The following is an 18,414-nucleotide window of genomic DNA, read 5'->3' on the forward strand; positions in this document are numbered from 1 at the left end:
GATGTGAGGAGGAAAACTGGAGGAGGATGGGGATGGAGAGTAGAGAGGGAGATGAGACACAGGAGCAGGAAATGAAAGCTGCATCAGACGACAGAATGAGAGCAAAAGTAAACGGCAACATAAAGACTGAGATGGAAACTTGGAAAAGGAGTAAAAGCAAGAACAGGGGGACTAGACTGAGAGAACAGAAGCACTGGTGATATGAAAGCGAGCGGGAGAAAATGTGTGAGAAAAGCAACTATCCTGTGGCGTTAGCCAGTGTGAGGGCAGACTAATTAGGAAGTGTGCACTGCCGCGGCTGGTTTGGCGACTTCTTCTTGCAGCGGCCAGCTGATTTTAACACAACGCACCGGGGAAGGGAAAGAGCTCAGACGGGCAGCCTTTTCTTTGCTGCTTGCATGCTGGAGGTAAGCACACATCAAAGTGCATGGTCAATGTTTGGCTTCCTGGAGCAATATTGGGAACAGATTCAGACAGAAACTCAGCGGAGCTCCAAACTGAAAGCAATGGGGAAACAAAGAGGTTTTTTTAACATTGCCCTCCATCAACACAAACAATGGAACAGATTCATTCTCTGTTATGTTGATTCTTACTGAAACCTATAGGACTGGGTACTAATACACATACGAGCCTGAGTGAATCAGAAGGGTCTTTAGGTTTTTAGTGATGATGGCTATAGTTACAATAGTTTACAATAGACCAAAGTCATAATAAAGCTGATATACTAAGAAGCATACAAACATATCCTGACTCAACCTCCAAAAACATTTGATATAAATCGATCTATACATCCATCCATCTTCAACTGCTTATCCAGGTCCAGGATGCCTGTGCAGCAGTAAAAAAGCTCGCTCTTCTGGGAAGAAAGCTCTGATAGAGATCTCTCCAGCATTTCTGGGTCTGCCCTCAGGGTCTCCTCTGGGTTGAATATGTCAAAAAACACCTCACCTAGAAGGGGTCCAGGAGGCATCCTAGTCAGCTGCCCTAACCAGCTCAAATGGCCCCTTGCTATTGTGATCTTGTTGTTTACCTGTGATACCATCTTTTAGACGAATTTGGCGACAGTAGAGGTCAAAGGCCTTGGCAGCTGACTTAAGAAAACCCTCCAGGGTCTTCACAAACTAAGTAGGACTCTAAATGACCAGTACACAGATATCTGTGAAGCTAGTGTGAAGCCCCTTTAATTTGGCATCAATTATGTCATCACATGCATTAGACCTCAATGTTTTAATCAGGATATTCCAACATACTATTTAATTATTGTTTCATAGTAAATCTTTTATTCCAGCCATCTAAGTTGGTCACACTTAAGAAGTCACCATCTTGTACATTTCCTGACTTAGATCAGTTTTGCTGCTTCTCTGATATCTTGAACCTTTTAAGGGTAAAAATAAATAAAGAATAACGCTAAGAAGAAGACGATGCTTTTTGGTTTAAACTGATCACAGCTCAGCCAGTGCTTACATTTCAAAAGCTAACAATCCCAAATAGGGTTGGAAGCTTACATTAACTCGATTGAACCCCAGCTTCCCGCACAGCAGACACATTACTCATCATGCATCTGTTTTCTGTTGTTAGACAATGCGCCACAGTAATGATAACAATAAATTGATTAGCTGACAATCCAAAACTAGCCTGCAGTAACAGGCTGCTCCCTCTGTGCAACTGACCACAGAGAATAGAAAAGCTGGAAGCTGCACGAATGCAAACAAGAAAACATTTTAATTGCTGAGATAGATCATGAATAAAAGACACTTTAAGGTCTTAATATGCAGTCTGCACTAATGACGTGCTGTTTTCAAGGGAAACAACAAATTCCTCTTCTCTTGCAGCTCGACTTCAGGCTGATGCTGTCAGACGCCTCTAAATCCTTGGCAGAAAACAACAAAATGTATTTTTCTGTTTATGTTTACTGCGTGCAGAAAAGGTAAATTTAAGCATTTGTCTTAATGAGCAGTCTCATTATGTAACGTCTGCTTTGCACCTCTTTAATGCTGCTTCTGCCTGTAAGCAGAACAAAAGTGTGTCTTCACTATTGCACCAAAAACGAAGAGTATGCACACAAAACCGGTTGCGATTCAGGGCGTGAGTACAGGAGGACCCATTTAGCATTTTCCTAAAATATTCCGACAATTAGTTACGCTTGTCTAGAGTGATTTGAGGATTCCAGCTTGTCACAGCGTCAGGTAAACTTAGAGGCACGTAATCCTTGAACCGCAATGTGTCATTTACTTAGTTTACAAGTTCAGCTTCATCTTCCTTTTCTCAGCACAACTGCGCATCGTACGACACACCTTCTCACGAGTCTTCACATCTCTGCACTTTGGCCTCCTGCTTTCTCACTCCTCTTTCATCTCATCTCATCTCTTGTGTTTCTCGCTCCAGCTACAAAGACTGCCTTCTGGCTAATAAAATTTGACAAGCATAGCTAACCTTTTTTCTCCACAGGTCAGCCTCTAGCGCAGCTCTAATCGAATGCGACGCTCATCAGCGTACACACCTGCCATTGAAGGTCTAATGAAAATGTCCGACAGCGAATTAGGGAGACAGCGCAGGAAGTCTGCCGCTGAGGGCCCTGACAGGAAGTGAGGGGAGGGGGCAAAGGCAGGGCTCAGTTGGCAAAATTATCCCCATAACATGATCGATGTGTAACTGCAGAGGCATATACACCTACCTCCAAAAACATGTGGACAAATGAGCTTAGTAAAGCCATATTTTTTCTGAAGTATCATTAAAACTGAGAGGCTGCCCGTGGAAAACTAAAAATCCTACAGTTTAAAAAGAACTTCTTTTTAGGACCAGAAAGTCTAAAAACCGAGGAAGTAAGAAGCAGGCCTGTTTGCACGTCAACTTACAGAAACACAAGCACAGTAAGTGAGCTCACACCTACAATTTGTGTGTGTAAAACCCACTAGACCACACGCAGAAATGTTGCTAGGTTACGCTGGGCTTTCTCACAGAAATATTACATGTGGGTGGCTGCGTGTGTGTGTGTCTATTTCTGACCGTGTGTGTGTGTGTGTGTGTGTGTGTTTGTGTGTATATCTGTGTGAATGAAAAGCACAGAGGTTCCAACCTCATGGCTGGCTGCATGTGTTTTAACAGATGTACAGACTTTGTGAATGAGTGCCCTCATCCAAACCACAGGTGGTGAATTTAAGAAAAAAAAAAAAAGAAGTAGCTATGACAGCGCATGTGTGACTTTGGATGTACTGTGTGATCCTAATGAAGCCTAATTGCAACATCTAGTGTTATCAGTTTCAGTTTATAGAACCCACCCCTGTAAGTAATGGCATATATTATATATATTTTATATTCACAGTACATTTGATGTGACCTAATTTTACCTTGGCAACTACATGTATCGATAGCTACTTTGCTAATTAGAGATGCCACATCCTATTTGTAGTTACAGCCTATTACTTTCATGAAATTCACTAGCTGGGTACAGTTTAATTATCAACCTGTAGCGGTTAGATCCTTATTGATCCTGTATCTGCTTCCATTTTAGGAGGGTAGCCTAATGAATTCAGTTCGCACTGCTTTTACTTGCTCTGGCAAACACTTGTGGATGGATCTTTCTGCTGTGTGCTGCTGCAGGTATGTGAGAACCTGAAAGAAACTTCTAAAACACTTGGAACCAATAGCAGCTCCTAGTTTTGTCATAAAGCTACTAACATGTAAGCCGTGGTCCATTTTTAATCAGTTACCCTGCGACACGTGGGTGTGTCACGCAAAATGTTTTTTGCTGCACTTCTAATCTTGTGCGCATCCATCTGTTAATGATGTTAACGTGATGAGGGTGTCATTCATCAAGGAAGAACGGACACCTCCGGGTGCCCATCGCATTAATGGAAAGGAGTCTGAAAAGGGCTTTAAACATAGCTCCAGGCAGGTGCTTGCCAGTTTACTCAAACAGGAGTAAAGAGTGAATGTATCAGGATCTACTTTCATCTGTGGGCCATTTACATTTAGTACATTAAATTAATGATGCTGACTGTGCTGTGCTGCAGCATTGCGGCTGCAGCGCACCCTGTTCGTCTCCGGTCGTTGACCTGCGTCACAAGTCATTCCCGCTCTGATCTCCCTTACTGCCTGGAACTGTCACTGCTGCTCACTATCTGTCACACGGGTGAAACGAAATGAAGCTCTGTGACAGCGAGCAGACGAGCCGCAGCCCGGCCTTGAGTTGTACTTTAACTGGTAATTGTTAGCAGGTTCATTCTTTGTTTAGGCGTTCTGACGGGTTTCCTAATAGTTCAATAAAATATGATAGTTGCCAACCATCTCTCTTTTATTACTGATCACTAATACATAAGTTGGAGATTAAGAGGAAAAATGAATGAGGGGTGCACCTTTTAGGGTGGACGAAAAATTAATTTAATCATTATGAACATGTCCTCTAACAACATTATAGACATTTATTTGTATCCTTTGTCTCTAGAGACACCCTCTCATGCAGAGTTAACAAGCCAAAGAAGGCCCCTCTCATCCATCATGTTAATGCTAAGGACTAATATACATTAGGAGCAAAACAAGGGAGGGAGAATGGATGTGTGACACACCGAGTGTGTGTGAGAGAAATAGAGGGAGAAAGGGAGTGGAAGGAGAAAAAAAGGCTGGTAATGAAGTACCCACCACTAGTGGATAAGAGCTAAGTGGTCTAAAAGATCTGTCAGGCTGCTAGACTGTGGCTAATTATCCTCCTCCTCCTTTTGTCTGCATCCTCTCCTCTGTCACTTCTCCTCTCTCGAATTTACTCTGCCTAGAGGTTTTTTCCTCTCTCGCTTTGGCTCCGTCTTTTCTTCCCCTCTTTCTCTACACTCTTTTCCTGCTTTTTTTTTTCCCGCCCTCCCTCCGTCTGTCCCTTCTTTCCATTTCCCATCTGTCTCCCTTTCCATGTCCAATCCCCCTCTCTTTTTCTCTCTCTGTATCCTCTCTTTTTTTTCTGGACGAGATTGGGTGTCTGGGGCTTAGTTTTTGATTTGCAAGTCAATCGTAATTTCTGTCAGAGAGTTTAAGTTGAGGGAAGTTTTAATATGGCCTGTATTATTTCATACGGGAAATGATAAATTTGCATTAGAATCCTCTCTAGATTTTCTCCTTTTCTCTCTCAAACACAAAAGCAGCTGAAAGTTAAGGTTCTCAAACTACAGCAGTAATAATATATAATATGGAAGGAATGACAACATTGATAAGCAGTGTATGTCTGAAAGCACGAGCCCTTTGTTAGACTAACAATGAGGGGCTCTGACATCCAAATATTATATCAAAGGATAAGTTTTATTCAAATTAAAGTACATTTTATTATTGAGCTACTTCAAATTGCTCTTGAAACACTCCAACCTGCACAATTCCTATTTTTGCACATAGCTATAGGTCCATTCATGTTGTAAAAATAAAATGTTTTAGGATACCAATTTGATAGGAACAACTAAGCTCCAGCAATACAAAATTCTGTGACTGAAGGTTAGACTATGATTCTTAGCGTCACACAGGTAGGTTTTAATGGGCAAACATAATGACTGAACATCCATCCCACCCATCCAATCCATCCATCCCATCATTCCATTCCATCCCAACCATCCAATCCAATCCATTCATCCATCCATCCATCCATTCACCTGAAGCCAGCCCGAACAGCCAAGCCATCCAGCCCATCCAGGCCAGGCCACCAACCAGCCAAGCCAAGCCAGAGCAGCCAGCCAGCAGCCAGCCAGCCAGCCCAACAGCCAAGCCAGCAGCCAGCCAGCCAGCCCAAACAGCAAGCCAGCCGCCAGCGAAGCCAGAGCCAGCCAGCCAGCCCAAACAGCCAGCCCAACCAGCCAAAGCCAAGCCAGGCAGCCAGCAGCCAGCCAGCCAGCCCAACAGCCAAGCCAGCAGCAGCAGCCACCAAACCAGCCAAGCAGCCGCCAGCGAAGCCGCAGCCAGCCAGCCAGCCCAACAGCCAAGCCAGCAGCAGCCAGCCCAACCAGCCAAGCCAGCCAGCCAGCCAAGCCAGCCAAGCCAGCAGCCAGCCAGCCAACCACAAGCCAAGCCAGCCCAACCAGCCAAGCCAGCCAGCCCAGCCAGCCAGCCAGCCAGCCAGCCCAACGAGCCAGCCAGCCAGCCAAGCCAAGCCAGCCAGCCAGCCAGCCCCAACCAGCAAGCCAAGCCAGCCCAAACCAGCCAAGCCAGAGCCAGCCAAGCCAGGCCATCCAGCCAGCCAGCCCAAAGCCAGCCCAGCCAGCCAAGCCAAGCCAGCAGCATCCAGCCAGCCAGCCTCCATCCCAACCAGCCAAGCCAATCCAGCCATCCATCCATCCATCATCCATCCATCATCCATCCATCCATCCCAACCATCCAATCCATCATCCATCCAATCCATCATCCATCATCCATCCATCCCAACTATCCAATCCATCCATCCATTGACTTGGTTTTGCCATCTCATATGCTCACTTAAAAACCTGCATTTCCACACTGGTTTTGTTGCTGTTTGGTGGGAGGGCAAACTAACAAATATTAAAAATCAGTCAGCTTTATAGATATTAAAAGTTTTCCTTTTTGTCTCCAGAACAGGGACTTATGCCTGTAAGCGACTGTACGCCCCAAGAAGACGATTCAACAGGTTGTGTGTGCAAGCTGTTATTATGACCTACAGTTAACACTTTGAGAATAAGTATGTTGCGTTACTGCTGTCAGCTTCACATGGTTTTAAAAAAAAAAAAGAGAAAGAAAAATAAACATGCCACTGTTATTGCAGTCTTTGAATTATTATAGTATTCATCATATGGCACCCGTGACCTCCTTGAAATGTCTCGAGTACTTCTGGTTGGATTTATTTTGCATTTCTGTCAAGAGGTGTCCAATGCAGATTGCATGATTTTAGAGCCAAGCATGAACAGGCAAGGATACAGCTGGTGACTTGAAATTGAAATAACATGAAATTGAATGGAGGGCTGAGAAGAGGCAACCTTATGCTTTCAGGAATGTGCACTGCTGCACCTGGACCCTGTATATATTTGTGTGTGTGTGTGTGTGCGCGCACCACTAGGCATATAATCTTTCTAAATATGAATATACTGAATTCTCAGGCAAGGGACACAATTTTTGGTACCATGCTCTCTCTGGTTTCCAGATGATCTGGTTGGATCATCAGTAAGATTTCCATACCGGATTGGCTGAAATGATATCACCTCTGTTTTTAGAGATTGTGAAGATTTACAAAGGTCAAAACTAAAGCAAAGGCGGCAGAGACCGAGCTGGACCGTGTTGTCCTTACTGTGTGTACATATGCAGTATGACGGTGTTACCGCAGTGCGACTATGCATTCATGTTTTATGCATTTTTTCAGCTTGGCAGATCATGAATGTAGATGTGTGTAAATACTCTCTCACTTACGCTTACACCAATCAAACCATGGTCAGTGACCTTGTGTGTACCCACCTGCGCGCACCCAAACACACAACTTTGTGCAGAAGCACAGGTGCAAAAGCCACACATACATTCAAAACACAGAGACATGTAATGTCATACTTATGAGCTCAAATTAAGAGCTCCACATGCTCACTGCGTCCCTCTCTTACCTCTCTGCCGTTGTCTGATGCTGGTTTTGCGAAGCGGGCGGGGCTCTCGACTTGTTGACCTTGGCGTAGAGCCCATCGAGGTCCTCGAAGGATGCTTGCTGCAGGCTAGTCCCCCCACCTGGTACTGAAGGGGAGGGTGTGCGGGTGACGAAGGACTGGGGCGAGGGCGGCTGGCGGAAGTTGTCGATGCGAGCGTAGTTCGGATCCATGTCGTCGTCCTCCACATCGGGGAGGGAAGATGGGTCGGGGGTGACGTGACCAGATTGGACCTCGGCGTAACGTGGGTCATAGCTGTCGGGAAATAGGGGTGGGGGGGGTGTTACACACGAGGGCAGCAAAAATACACACATTTTTCTGCTTCTTCTCTGACAGACACTCAGCTGAGCAGTTGTTACGGAGGAGCAGGTGGGTGCATGTATCCGCATCACAGCTGTCAGGTGAGATGCCAATCACAGCGCTTGACTACTGTGACAAATGCTTTTCTATTATTATTCTACTGTACATGTTGTAAGCCTCTCTGTTATCACACCATCAGCTGTGAAAAGAAAAAAAAAAAAAAACAGCAACACAGTGATTCATACCCATCTCTGTCATCAGGGATCCTGTCCAGCTCCTCCTCACTCAGAGCCTCCAGTTTGCTCTTTGAAGCTTTTGCTGCATCTTTGCTCTTGTCGTCCTTCTTCTTGCCAAACCTGGGAAAGACGAGAGACACGAAAACAAGAGGGTGAATTTATACATCTGAAAGCCCCAGGCAGATAATACTCTGGTGCTTTTATTCTGAAGGGATGGTTTATGAGCTTTAATAGTATCCTTTTGGAGACTTTAATGTTGAAACAATACACTTCACTCAGTCAACAGAGCATGCATGAGTTGATGAAAGAGGCTCTCCAGCTCGCACAACATAAAAACACCACACACAAACACACACACACACTCCACCTTGCATCAGCTTTCCAAATCTGCTAGACAAACTCATTGTAACTCCTGTGCGTTCATTAGTGGCTGTGCCTGGGAAAAGACTGCTTAATGATAGATACGGTTATAATGTCACAGCAGGCGCTGACAATCCTCACTTTGTTTTTCTCTGTGTGTGTGTGTGTGTGGGCACATGACAAAGGCGTAGAGCTGTCATGTAGCATATGGAGCATGAATATTTTAACATTTTGTTCAATAAAATAGCTGTTACACCGCAGTGTGTTATCCTTCCCTTATCAACTTTGCCATTACGACCATCATCATCATTATCGTTCTGCAGCGCTTATTCTCTCGTTTTGCAGGCAGAATATACTCGTCCCCTCTGTTCGAGTTACAATGAGGCTCATCTTCACACTTTTGAGAAATTAGGCAAGCCTTTTCATCTAAATATTTCATATTCTTCCACCTCTCCTTCACATCGTCGTTCTCACCGAGCCCGCCAGCCTCTCCCTCTCTCTTTCTCTCGCCGCCTCCGTCTCACCCGCCAACCCGCTTCTCTCTTCCTCTCTCACCCTCTCTTTCCCTCTGAGCTCCTGCTGAGCCAATCTAATGTCTGTGTTTATCTCATTAACAGCGAGGCACTTCTCATTACTGCTACAGGCAGATACGTGGCCTGAATGGTAACCCACTGGCCCGGCCAAGTGGAAACCTGGACAGGGATGCCACGTTGGCCTGGCACCATCCTGCAAACCAATTAGAGTTGTTTTTTAGCTAATCTACTCGCCTCACTTTTACCTGCGTGGGTGACTGTTGCCAAAAGCAGGTCAGATATTCACACTGCTCGAGCTTTGCTGTGAAGAATGCAAAATAGAGGTGTCAAATCAAATTATTTTCTTTTCATATGCATAGTTTGTATTCAGGAGGTCATGAACTCATAGTATTACCTACTGAACTTTATTGCTTCATATCATACACGCTCTGTATGATGCCAATCAAAACACCCACAGAGCCTGTTTGCTACACCACACACGGGTGGCCTCAGTGAGCACCAGCATCCTATCTCCCAGCACATAAACATGACAATCATTCCTTTAAATAGAACACTGCAGCTTTTGTCCAGTTACCATACGTCCATGACTACTTCAGACTACTTCAGTCAGCAAGCTGCTTCTCACACATCCCACAGACATCTATAAACTTCCATGAAATGAATCAGCGCTTCCTACTGCTATGCTCAGGCAGAATTTAGAGATCCAGTCAGTATCAATAAGTAAAACCTTCTGTGTGGGTATACTGGGCCTTTAATGGTATACTAAGAGGAGTGATCATGAACAACATTTTGATTTCCCAAAGTCCGACTGTCAACACTGAGTTCTACACACCGATGCAATGGAGGAACAACGTTCCCCGTGTAGAGCACGAACTGTGCTCAGTGGAGATGTACATGTACAAGTGGTCAGAATGGGACTTCCAGGGACTAATCTAAAAACAGCTGGAGTGCCAGCGGACAAATTTAAACCAAGTAGGATTTGCATTTTTTTTTGGTTTGTTTGGTTTTTTTAGGGGCATAATTTTTGATTGATCATCAGTCACAGTTTAAAGCTGTGATATTGGCTTACAGTTAGGGCGAGATCAGGTGAGCCTGAACCATTCCTTAATTATGCTGCTATACACTCAGACTGGTGCAGCACTTCCTGTGATACAAGCACCCCCCCCCCCCAAAAAAAAAACAAAAAAACCACACAGACACACACACACACACACACACACACACACACACTGGCACTGTTGGAGGATTCTTCCTGTTAAAAGGGAGTTTTTTCTTCCCACTCTCGCCTAGTGCTTGCTCACAGGGGTTCAGGGGCTCGAATACTGTGGGGTCTTTATAAATAACCTATATAAATTACCCTGAAATGAACTGAAACATGTGAGATTGCTTTACGCCTGCTTGGTAAACAGCTTGCACCTCTGAAACTCAGCACCCCCCCCATTTGTACTGCAGATTTTATTTGGCTGCCTTGACCTGCTCTCAGAGACCAGAAATTTGCTGCACCTGCAGGGTGAGACAAATTCCACCTTTATCATTTATATTAGTTTGAGAAAAGGAGTGACCTCATAACATCAGAGTTTCTGTGCTCAGCTTAAGCGGAGCAGGGGTCTAATTGACCGGAGTAAGTGCAAACACTTGTGTGGATACGGAGGCTAAATAGGGCAAAGCCCATCTTCTCCTTAACTAGACAAAAATCATAGAAGACATTGTATGGCAGTATTCACAGGCAGAGCAGCTCTATCCACGGTTGGTAAACTGAACTTGATGTGTAAAATGTGTCGAGCTCCCCTTTAAGCAAAACTGGCAGAGTTTCACACTGATCTTTAAGCTGTTTTGGGAAGTTTAAAATCTGTCATCTGCAACATCCTCGCTTTATTTTTATTTTTCTTTTGGCGATATCGCTGATGCTAAGCCCCTGCTGCTGTAATGTTTTTTCCACCTCACTTCCTAGAGATCACTTGCCACAGAAACAGTGTGGGCGCTGCTGCAGCATCTTTTTTCTACAGATTCTTTTTTTTTTTTTCCCCCCAACTTGGAACTATTTTGATTTAGATTTTTCTAAGCACTCCCACATTATGCAGGAGCCAAAAGCAGACTAAAGTATATTGGTGATACAGTAGTTTTGCAACTTTTGTATTAGAATGGCTGATTTTCTTTTCGACAAACAGCTAAATCTTCTAGGGAAATGCTATAAATAAATGTGTTCTCATGCACAAGAGCCTTTCCTTGTTTAGCTTTCCCTAAATTTCCTGTGAAAAACCTTAGTCACTATAACAGACGATGCCTAGTGTGCTTGCAAAATTGACATCCTAATTCGGACAAAATTAGCTAGCTGCACTAAATCCTCTTTTTTTCTACATTTTTTTTTCACTATTGTCACTTTGAATTTCTAAGCACTCCTACATTATGCAGGAGCCAAAAGCAGACTGGCAATTACCTCAGCGATAACCATATAGAAATCAACATAGTCAGAAAAGAAACATCAGCACTGTTCATCTTCCATGCATCAATAGACATATAATTATATTACATATAAATATATGATTAGCTGAAATCCCAGGTTTATCTGGCTGGGCTGTTCACTAGATGTACCCCGCCTTCACACATACACACAGAGCGCCTTAATCAACATTCTGAGAGGGCAGAGGTCCACAGCTGGACCCGTCATTATATCTGCATTAATTAGGAAAGCTTCTTTTTCCTCACTGTATTGTCTGAGAAAAAGAAAAGGGGTGGCACAGAATGGGGGCGGGACTCCCAATTAGAGACGTGTACCTTTCCCATCACCTTATCCATTGTTCATCACCAAAACCCCCCATCTTTTCCCCTTTACTATGAAACTAATTCTGCTTTTCTTTTCTATTTTTATAATTACTTCCTTTGATTTGTTATGCTTTTTTTTTTTAATGCCGTCTATTTATAGGGCAGTTTTTGCTGCCACTCGTTCTGAAATGTGACAGTTAATTTCCTGTTGCGTGCTAGACAGCTGCTGGATAAAAATGTGAAAATGCACCAATATGTTTGAGGACAAAGAACATACAAAAAACCCCCTCTATAAGCACAAGTAACACACACACACACACACACACACACACACAGTAAACTAGAAATAAATAGACTGCTCACAAAAACAGGTAAGCGGCTGCACACAGTCAAGAAGACAGCCATATACATCAGCAGCAGTAACAAACACACAGTAACTCAGCAGGGAACTGCGAACAGTCTCATGGAATAGGACATCTCATTAACTTAGCATTATCTACCTACATAACCACTCCATCAAACTCTCATTAGAGAAAAGTAGGGGGTCCGTGTGAGTCAGGCTGCTCTGGTGTCCCACTTAATACACTCCCCACTGTCACGGGAGTTACTGGGAACCATTATTAGGATGTCGTTGTCATCATTAGCCCGCCGCTCCTACGGCCGCCCTGGGATCACCTCGGCAGGCCCGGGACAGCGAGAGGAGCTGATGCTGCTAGTTTGTCACTATATGTAAAGCACATTGGTGATATAGTAGTTTGGCAGCATTTGTATTAGAATGGCTGATTTTTTTTTTTTTTTTTGACAAAACAGCTAAATCTTACTGGGAAATGCTATAAATAATTGCGTTTCATGCCTTTCCTCTTTTTCCTTCTCTCTCTGCTTTCCCTAAATTTCCCGTGAACAGCCTTAATCACCCATAACAGATGATGACTAGTGCACTTTGCAAAATCAACACCCTAATTCGGACAAAAGCAGTCAGCTAGCCGCACCAGAAACTCAGCTGGTAAGAAACTAGACTGACTGTAATTACTACAGCAACTGTCATTCTCATTACTGTGGAAGAGAGGGGGAAGAGGAGTAAGAGCTCAGTTAACCATGCTCTAATGAGGCTCTATATGTAACACTGAGATCACAGCTATCCAGGGTGGTGATGTCACCAACTTAACCTGTGCAATTAGACCTCTAGGAGGGAGGAAAAGGGCCAAAAGGGAGCAAAAGAGCTTGCTCCGTTGGGTAAACTATTACATACAATTTCCTTAACAACTATCTCAAATTACTGCCACAAACTAGAGATCATTACTTGTGGAAGAAAAACAGCTTTAAACCTGCCTTTTCTGTTCAAATAAAATCAGCTCTTCACTTCCATTCTCAGCATTAGGGCTTCTTTGTTCTCTGCAATTGTGACAACAACTCTGACGGCGTGCAGTTGTGTGTAATCTTAATAAGCTTTCCTAACGTGGTGCAACAGGGAGCCAGTGGGTGGTTGGTTATCGCCAGACATAACGAAGGATGTGAGAATGCTGTCTGCTAGCACCGTGGGTGTGTGTGTGTGGGCCTGTGTGGAGGAAGTCATGTTTTCACGAGGAGGACAAGGATTTAATTGACGCGTGTGTATGTGTACATTATGTGTGTGCGCTCTCACACGCTTGCAGACTTGATGAAACTTGTGAAAACCTTGCCATGCCACATCTGAGGTGAAGCACACACACACACACACACACACACACACACACACACACACACACACACACACACACACACACACACACACACACACACATTAACACACAGAGACAAGCTAAAGCATCACACAACGGCAGAGCATTGTGGGCTCATCACGGTGACAAGGGTGGTTTAGCATCCTGTCGACAACAGAGGAAACAGATGAAAGAGAGAAAAGGAGCAATGAAGATAAAAAAACCTAAATGAGTCCAGAAGAAAGGAATAAAACTTAATAAAATATCTGTATAACCCTTTAAAAACAAACAACTGAGATTTACAGTGATAAAAGCAAATGGAAACATTCTGATAATGAAAGGACCCACTGGAATAGAACAAAATGGGCAAAACAAGTTAATTCAAGTCTGGTAAAATCAAGTAAACAAATGAACAAGTAAAATAATTATAGCTTGACAAATAAATAAATCTTTAGCTTTGACTTCAATTCAGCAAATCCTTTTCTTTAGGCCGTAGTCACACAGGACTAGAGAGCAGCTGGTGACACCCCCCCTCAGTAACTGCTGGTCTCTAGGGAAAAATGAATACTCCCCAACCGGTTGGCAAGTGGTTGTGGGAGGTTGCTGGCTGTTGCTAGATGAAATTTGTTGCATATACTTTTACAGTGCTGCACTGAAAACCTCCTTGCAATTGCTTTGTTTGCAAGCAGACTGCCGCGGGCACCAACAGTTTGTAAAGAAGACGCCAACTTGTCTGCAAACACTTGCCGACTGCCTGCCAAGTGGTAGTGTAACTATGTAGAGTATGATGCAAAGTTCCCCTTCGAATAGCTGTAAAAGTTGTGCTTTACTGCTGAAACCATGTTTCAAAAGGTGCAACTTTTACTTTAAAGTGGAACGATTACTGTTTCTCCAGCTTGGAGGGTAAATGTAGTAAAGTGTTTGCAGACAAGTTGGTGTCTTTCATGCAAACTACGGGCAACCATGGCAATCTGCTAGCATCCAAAGCAATCACAAGGATTTTTTTTGGTGCAGCGTCCTTTCTGCGACCAATTTCAACTAGCAAAAGCCAGCAACCACTTACCAACCGGTCAGGGAATGCACATTTTTCCTGAGTGACTAGAGGTTGCCGGGGGATGTCACTGACCGGTCTCTAGGCCTGTGTGACTGAGGGCTTATTGAAATAATTCCTGATTCTTAGAAGCCTGAACACAAAAACTGCATTCCCTCCAGTTTAAAGCCAAGACTGGAACAGCCTAATAATATCCAACTCAGGACCTCAAGCACATACATACTGCAGGCATCTCTATAAGGCTTGGCGAGCAGCAGTAAGAGTCCCATACAGGAGAGAAAAGGAATGACACTGAATATGCTAGACATAGCATGGATAAGAGGAGCTGGGGTGGAGGTGGGTTGCAAAGCGACTTGCAGAAGCACAGCAACTGAAGACATGCTAAAGAAAGTTAAATAGAGTGCCTTATCTGGAATGCGTTGATTGGATGATAATAAGGGTCATGGCTGAGCTATCAGCTGATGTAGTCCGACACTGAAATCAGCTGATTGATGCTCTTTGCATTAGTTCCGTCTTTTGGTGACGTGACGCTATTTTGGAGAGGTCTAAAAGGGATGGAAGAGCCTTTACAGGAGAGCACTGATCTGACACTGCATCAATCCAAGGCCAGCCAAGCTCCTTTTATCTGACTGGGAGGGGAAAGAAATGATCTCACTATGCTCTGTTACCTGGAAGGAAGAATAAAGGGCAGAAAACACTTTCTGTCACAGGATAAACTTCAGAATGGGCTGACATACATCCTGTAAACATGTGCTCATCCCTTTTCCTCTTGATGGTAATAACTGCATCCAGAATTTATACTTAACATCTGCATATCCTTAAAGATTTCTGAGTGAAAAAGACAATTGTGATCTGCCATCTGGCTGATAAAGTTTTCAAATCCTCAGGTAAACATGCAAGTATCTAAACAATGCTGCTTATGCGTGATTGCCTCTGTATCCTTTAAAAGTTGGAAAAGTTGCCACAAAACAAAGATTTCTTGCAACTTGCTTGATATGTCCTTTTCAATAACAAGGCAGCAGATAGCTCAGAGTTAGTGCGAAAACCGGCCAAATCCTATTTGCCTTGGAGAATAAGAGTAAGGTATAAAGAAGCAGAGTGGATAAAAGAGAAAAGAAAGCGAGAGAAAAGCAGAAAAAAAAAAACAATGAGTAAGTAAGAAAAAGGGGAATTAAATGAGTAAGCCAGAAAAAGTGAGAGCTGGCTAAATAGCCCATCTGCCTTGGAGAATAAACGCATAAGAAGGAGGCAGACGAAAGAGAGACAGAAAAAGTGAAAGAGAAGAAGAGAGATGGATAGATGTGTTAGCCAAAGCTCCTGTGAAAGTGCGGCTCGGCTGGGGAGGAATAAGGAGCTTAGGAATATATAGAAGGAATGCAGCTGCGTTCGGAGGCGCAGGGAGAACAGTTAATCAGCCAAGCAGAAATGTTATCGCAGTAATTAGATTGCTCTGTATGTATTTGGAGAAGAGCACACATATCTCAGTGGAGTTTGCAGTAAAGAGAGAAAAGGAGGAGACAGATATGAGTGGAGTGAAAGAGAAACAAACCGAGAGGCAGACGGAGAGACAGAAACAGGAGAGAGAGAGCGAGAGAGAGAGAGATTAACACTACAGAGAGTCGTGATGTAACCCGGTGCCTTCTTCTCCTGTTCTGGCAACACGGTGCTGCTTAACAGTGAGACCGGTCGGAAAATATTCCAGGCGTCAAATAGATGGGATGACACTGGGGGCAAAAAATAGACAACAAGTGCTCTTTAAAATTGGTGTGGTTTCCTTGTGGAAGTGAGGATCAGGCTACAAGTGGACTGTCACGTCAGGCCTCTGAAAGCTGCCTTTGGCTGACGACTACGCCAGCCAATCCCGGCCTTTCTGAAGAGGGTCCCACCTTTCCTTGATAATGAAAACAGCCAGCAGGCCATGAGCTTTCCCCACCGGGCATAATTAAATCTATTTATCTGACTTTCTCTCCATATGCCCTACACAGTACACCAGCAATTTGGCCCAAATCAGCTTCTATTGATGCCTGATACAAGCACTGATAGGAGCGGGATGAAGCTGCAGCTAGATCCACCCAGTGCTAATTGTAGTTCAAACAGCTTCATTTAGAAAGCATCAATAATGCAGGAAGGAATATGCAAGCAGAGGATATATGCTATCTTAATATTCAGTTCTTCAAAGTACTTTAACTGAGCATCACAGATTCAAAGATCACAGAGTGAGCAAAAGAGAATAAAAATTCACTACTATTTACAAACCAGAACCAAGCTCGTAAAGTGACTCTTGCACGAGAAAATTTAGCCAATTTGCCATGTCAAAGAAGCTGTGGTGCAGTCAACAAGCTGTAACATAAGAAGGGGAGGAATCACCAAATTTCCTCTTCAAATGAGACTAATCTAACACCTAAAGCAGAGAGGATTGAGGCAGACAGGTATGAATGCACGGCGAGTTGTTCTCAGGGGAGCGGAAAGCATATGGAAAGCTTGTCTCAATCAACGCCTGGCCAGTCCCTCGAGTACTGATACTTCAGTCAGACAATGAAGTGATGAAGAGAGGGAGGGAAGAAGATGCTAGCGAAGGAGGAAACGGGAAAGGACTGAGAAAGGAAGGGGAATACAAGAAGAGACTGAGAAGAAGAGGAGGATAAAGAAAAAAAAAAGAATATAAAGGATGGAGGGAGAGAACAAACAGGGGAGATGGAGTGTAAACTGCTGGAGTGCTGCGCCGTCCAGGGGCTGTCTGGTGAAATATGGGCTTCCCTTTAATTGTTTGCACTCTGATATGTGCCATATTTTAGCAATTCCACATAAAATCTGTCCCTCCCCCCAGCAATTTGTCTTTTATTTCGCTCCCCTCTTCTGTCAGGGAAACCATTAATATTTAACAAGACCACTGGGCTGTATGCCTCATTTTCATACTCGGCCATAGTGCGCATTTGTCTGGGCAGTAAATTGAGCCAGTGCACTGACCTCAACACTCAAACACGCGCACACACGCAGAGCTATAAACAGATAAGAGTAATAAAAGCCTGCATACACAACCACAAAACCTTTATGTAGTTTAATTAGTTCAATACTATTTTTCACCTGATTAGACTGACTGGTTTTGGGTTCAGTTCACCCAGATTACAAATAATGCCCAACCTTATCACTCAGCCTTTGTTTTCTAGCAATAAAGACTGAGTTCTGTAGAATATCTGCAGCGATGGAGTTTTTAAGTTCATATTTCAAAAACACCCCCAAAACAAAGCAGTGATTTTAGAACCAGAAAAATGCATTAACCTCTGCTGCAATTTCTGTGAAATAATAATAATAATTTAAAAAACAAACGTATTTACTACATTACCTTGGTAAAAGGAATGACACTATGAGATGAATCACACATACACTCACCACTCACTTGATTAGATATACCCTTTCAACTGATTGTTTACGGATATCTAATCAGACAATCACATGGCAGCAATGCATTTAGACATGTAGACACAGTAAGGCGACCTGCTGAAGTTCAATGGGGAAGAAAGGGGGCTTAAGTGGCTTTGGACCTGGCATGGCAGACAGGCTACTGGGATTTTCCCACACAACCATCTCTAGGGTTTGTAGAGAATGGTCTCTGGAAAAGAGAAACTATCCAGTGAGCAGCAGATCTCTGGGTGAAAATGCCTTGTTGATGCCAGAGGTCAGAGGAGAATGGCCAGGCTGCTTTGAGCTTATAGGAAAGTATGGATCCATCCTGCACTGTATCAACGATTCAGGCTGCTGGCAGTGCTGTAATGTTGTTGGGGATATACCCCTGGCACATTTTGGGCCCCTTAGTACCAACTGAGCACCACAAGCTACGTGAGTATTGCTGCTGACCATGCCAGTTCCTTC

The 18,414-nt window shown here is 43.8% G+C and overlaps 1 protein-coding gene across 1 annotated transcript in view; it reads right to left on the minus strand.

Annotated features, from left to right (window-relative positions):
* pard3ba (par-3 family cell polarity regulator beta a) overlaps positions 1 to 18,414 on the minus strand; it is a 173,841-nt gene that overhangs the window by 41,986 nt on the left and 113,441 nt on the right. The window contains exons 20-21 of the mRNA XM_030749983.1: positions 8,150 to 8,260; positions 7,569 to 7,859 (exon numbers count right to left, since the gene is read on the minus strand). Of these exons, the coding sequence (XP_030605843.1) occupies positions 7,569 to 7,859; positions 8,150 to 8,260 (402 nt within the window). The remainder of the gene's footprint in view (positions 1 to 7,568; positions 7,860 to 8,149; positions 8,261 to 18,414) is intronic.

Source organism: Archocentrus centrarchus, chromosome 2, assembly GCF_007364275.1.
Source record: "Archocentrus centrarchus isolate MPI-CPG fArcCen1 chromosome 2, fArcCen1, whole genome shotgun sequence".
Classification (NCBI taxonomy): domain Eukaryota; kingdom Metazoa; phylum Chordata; class Actinopteri; order Cichliformes; family Cichlidae; genus Archocentrus; species Archocentrus centrarchus.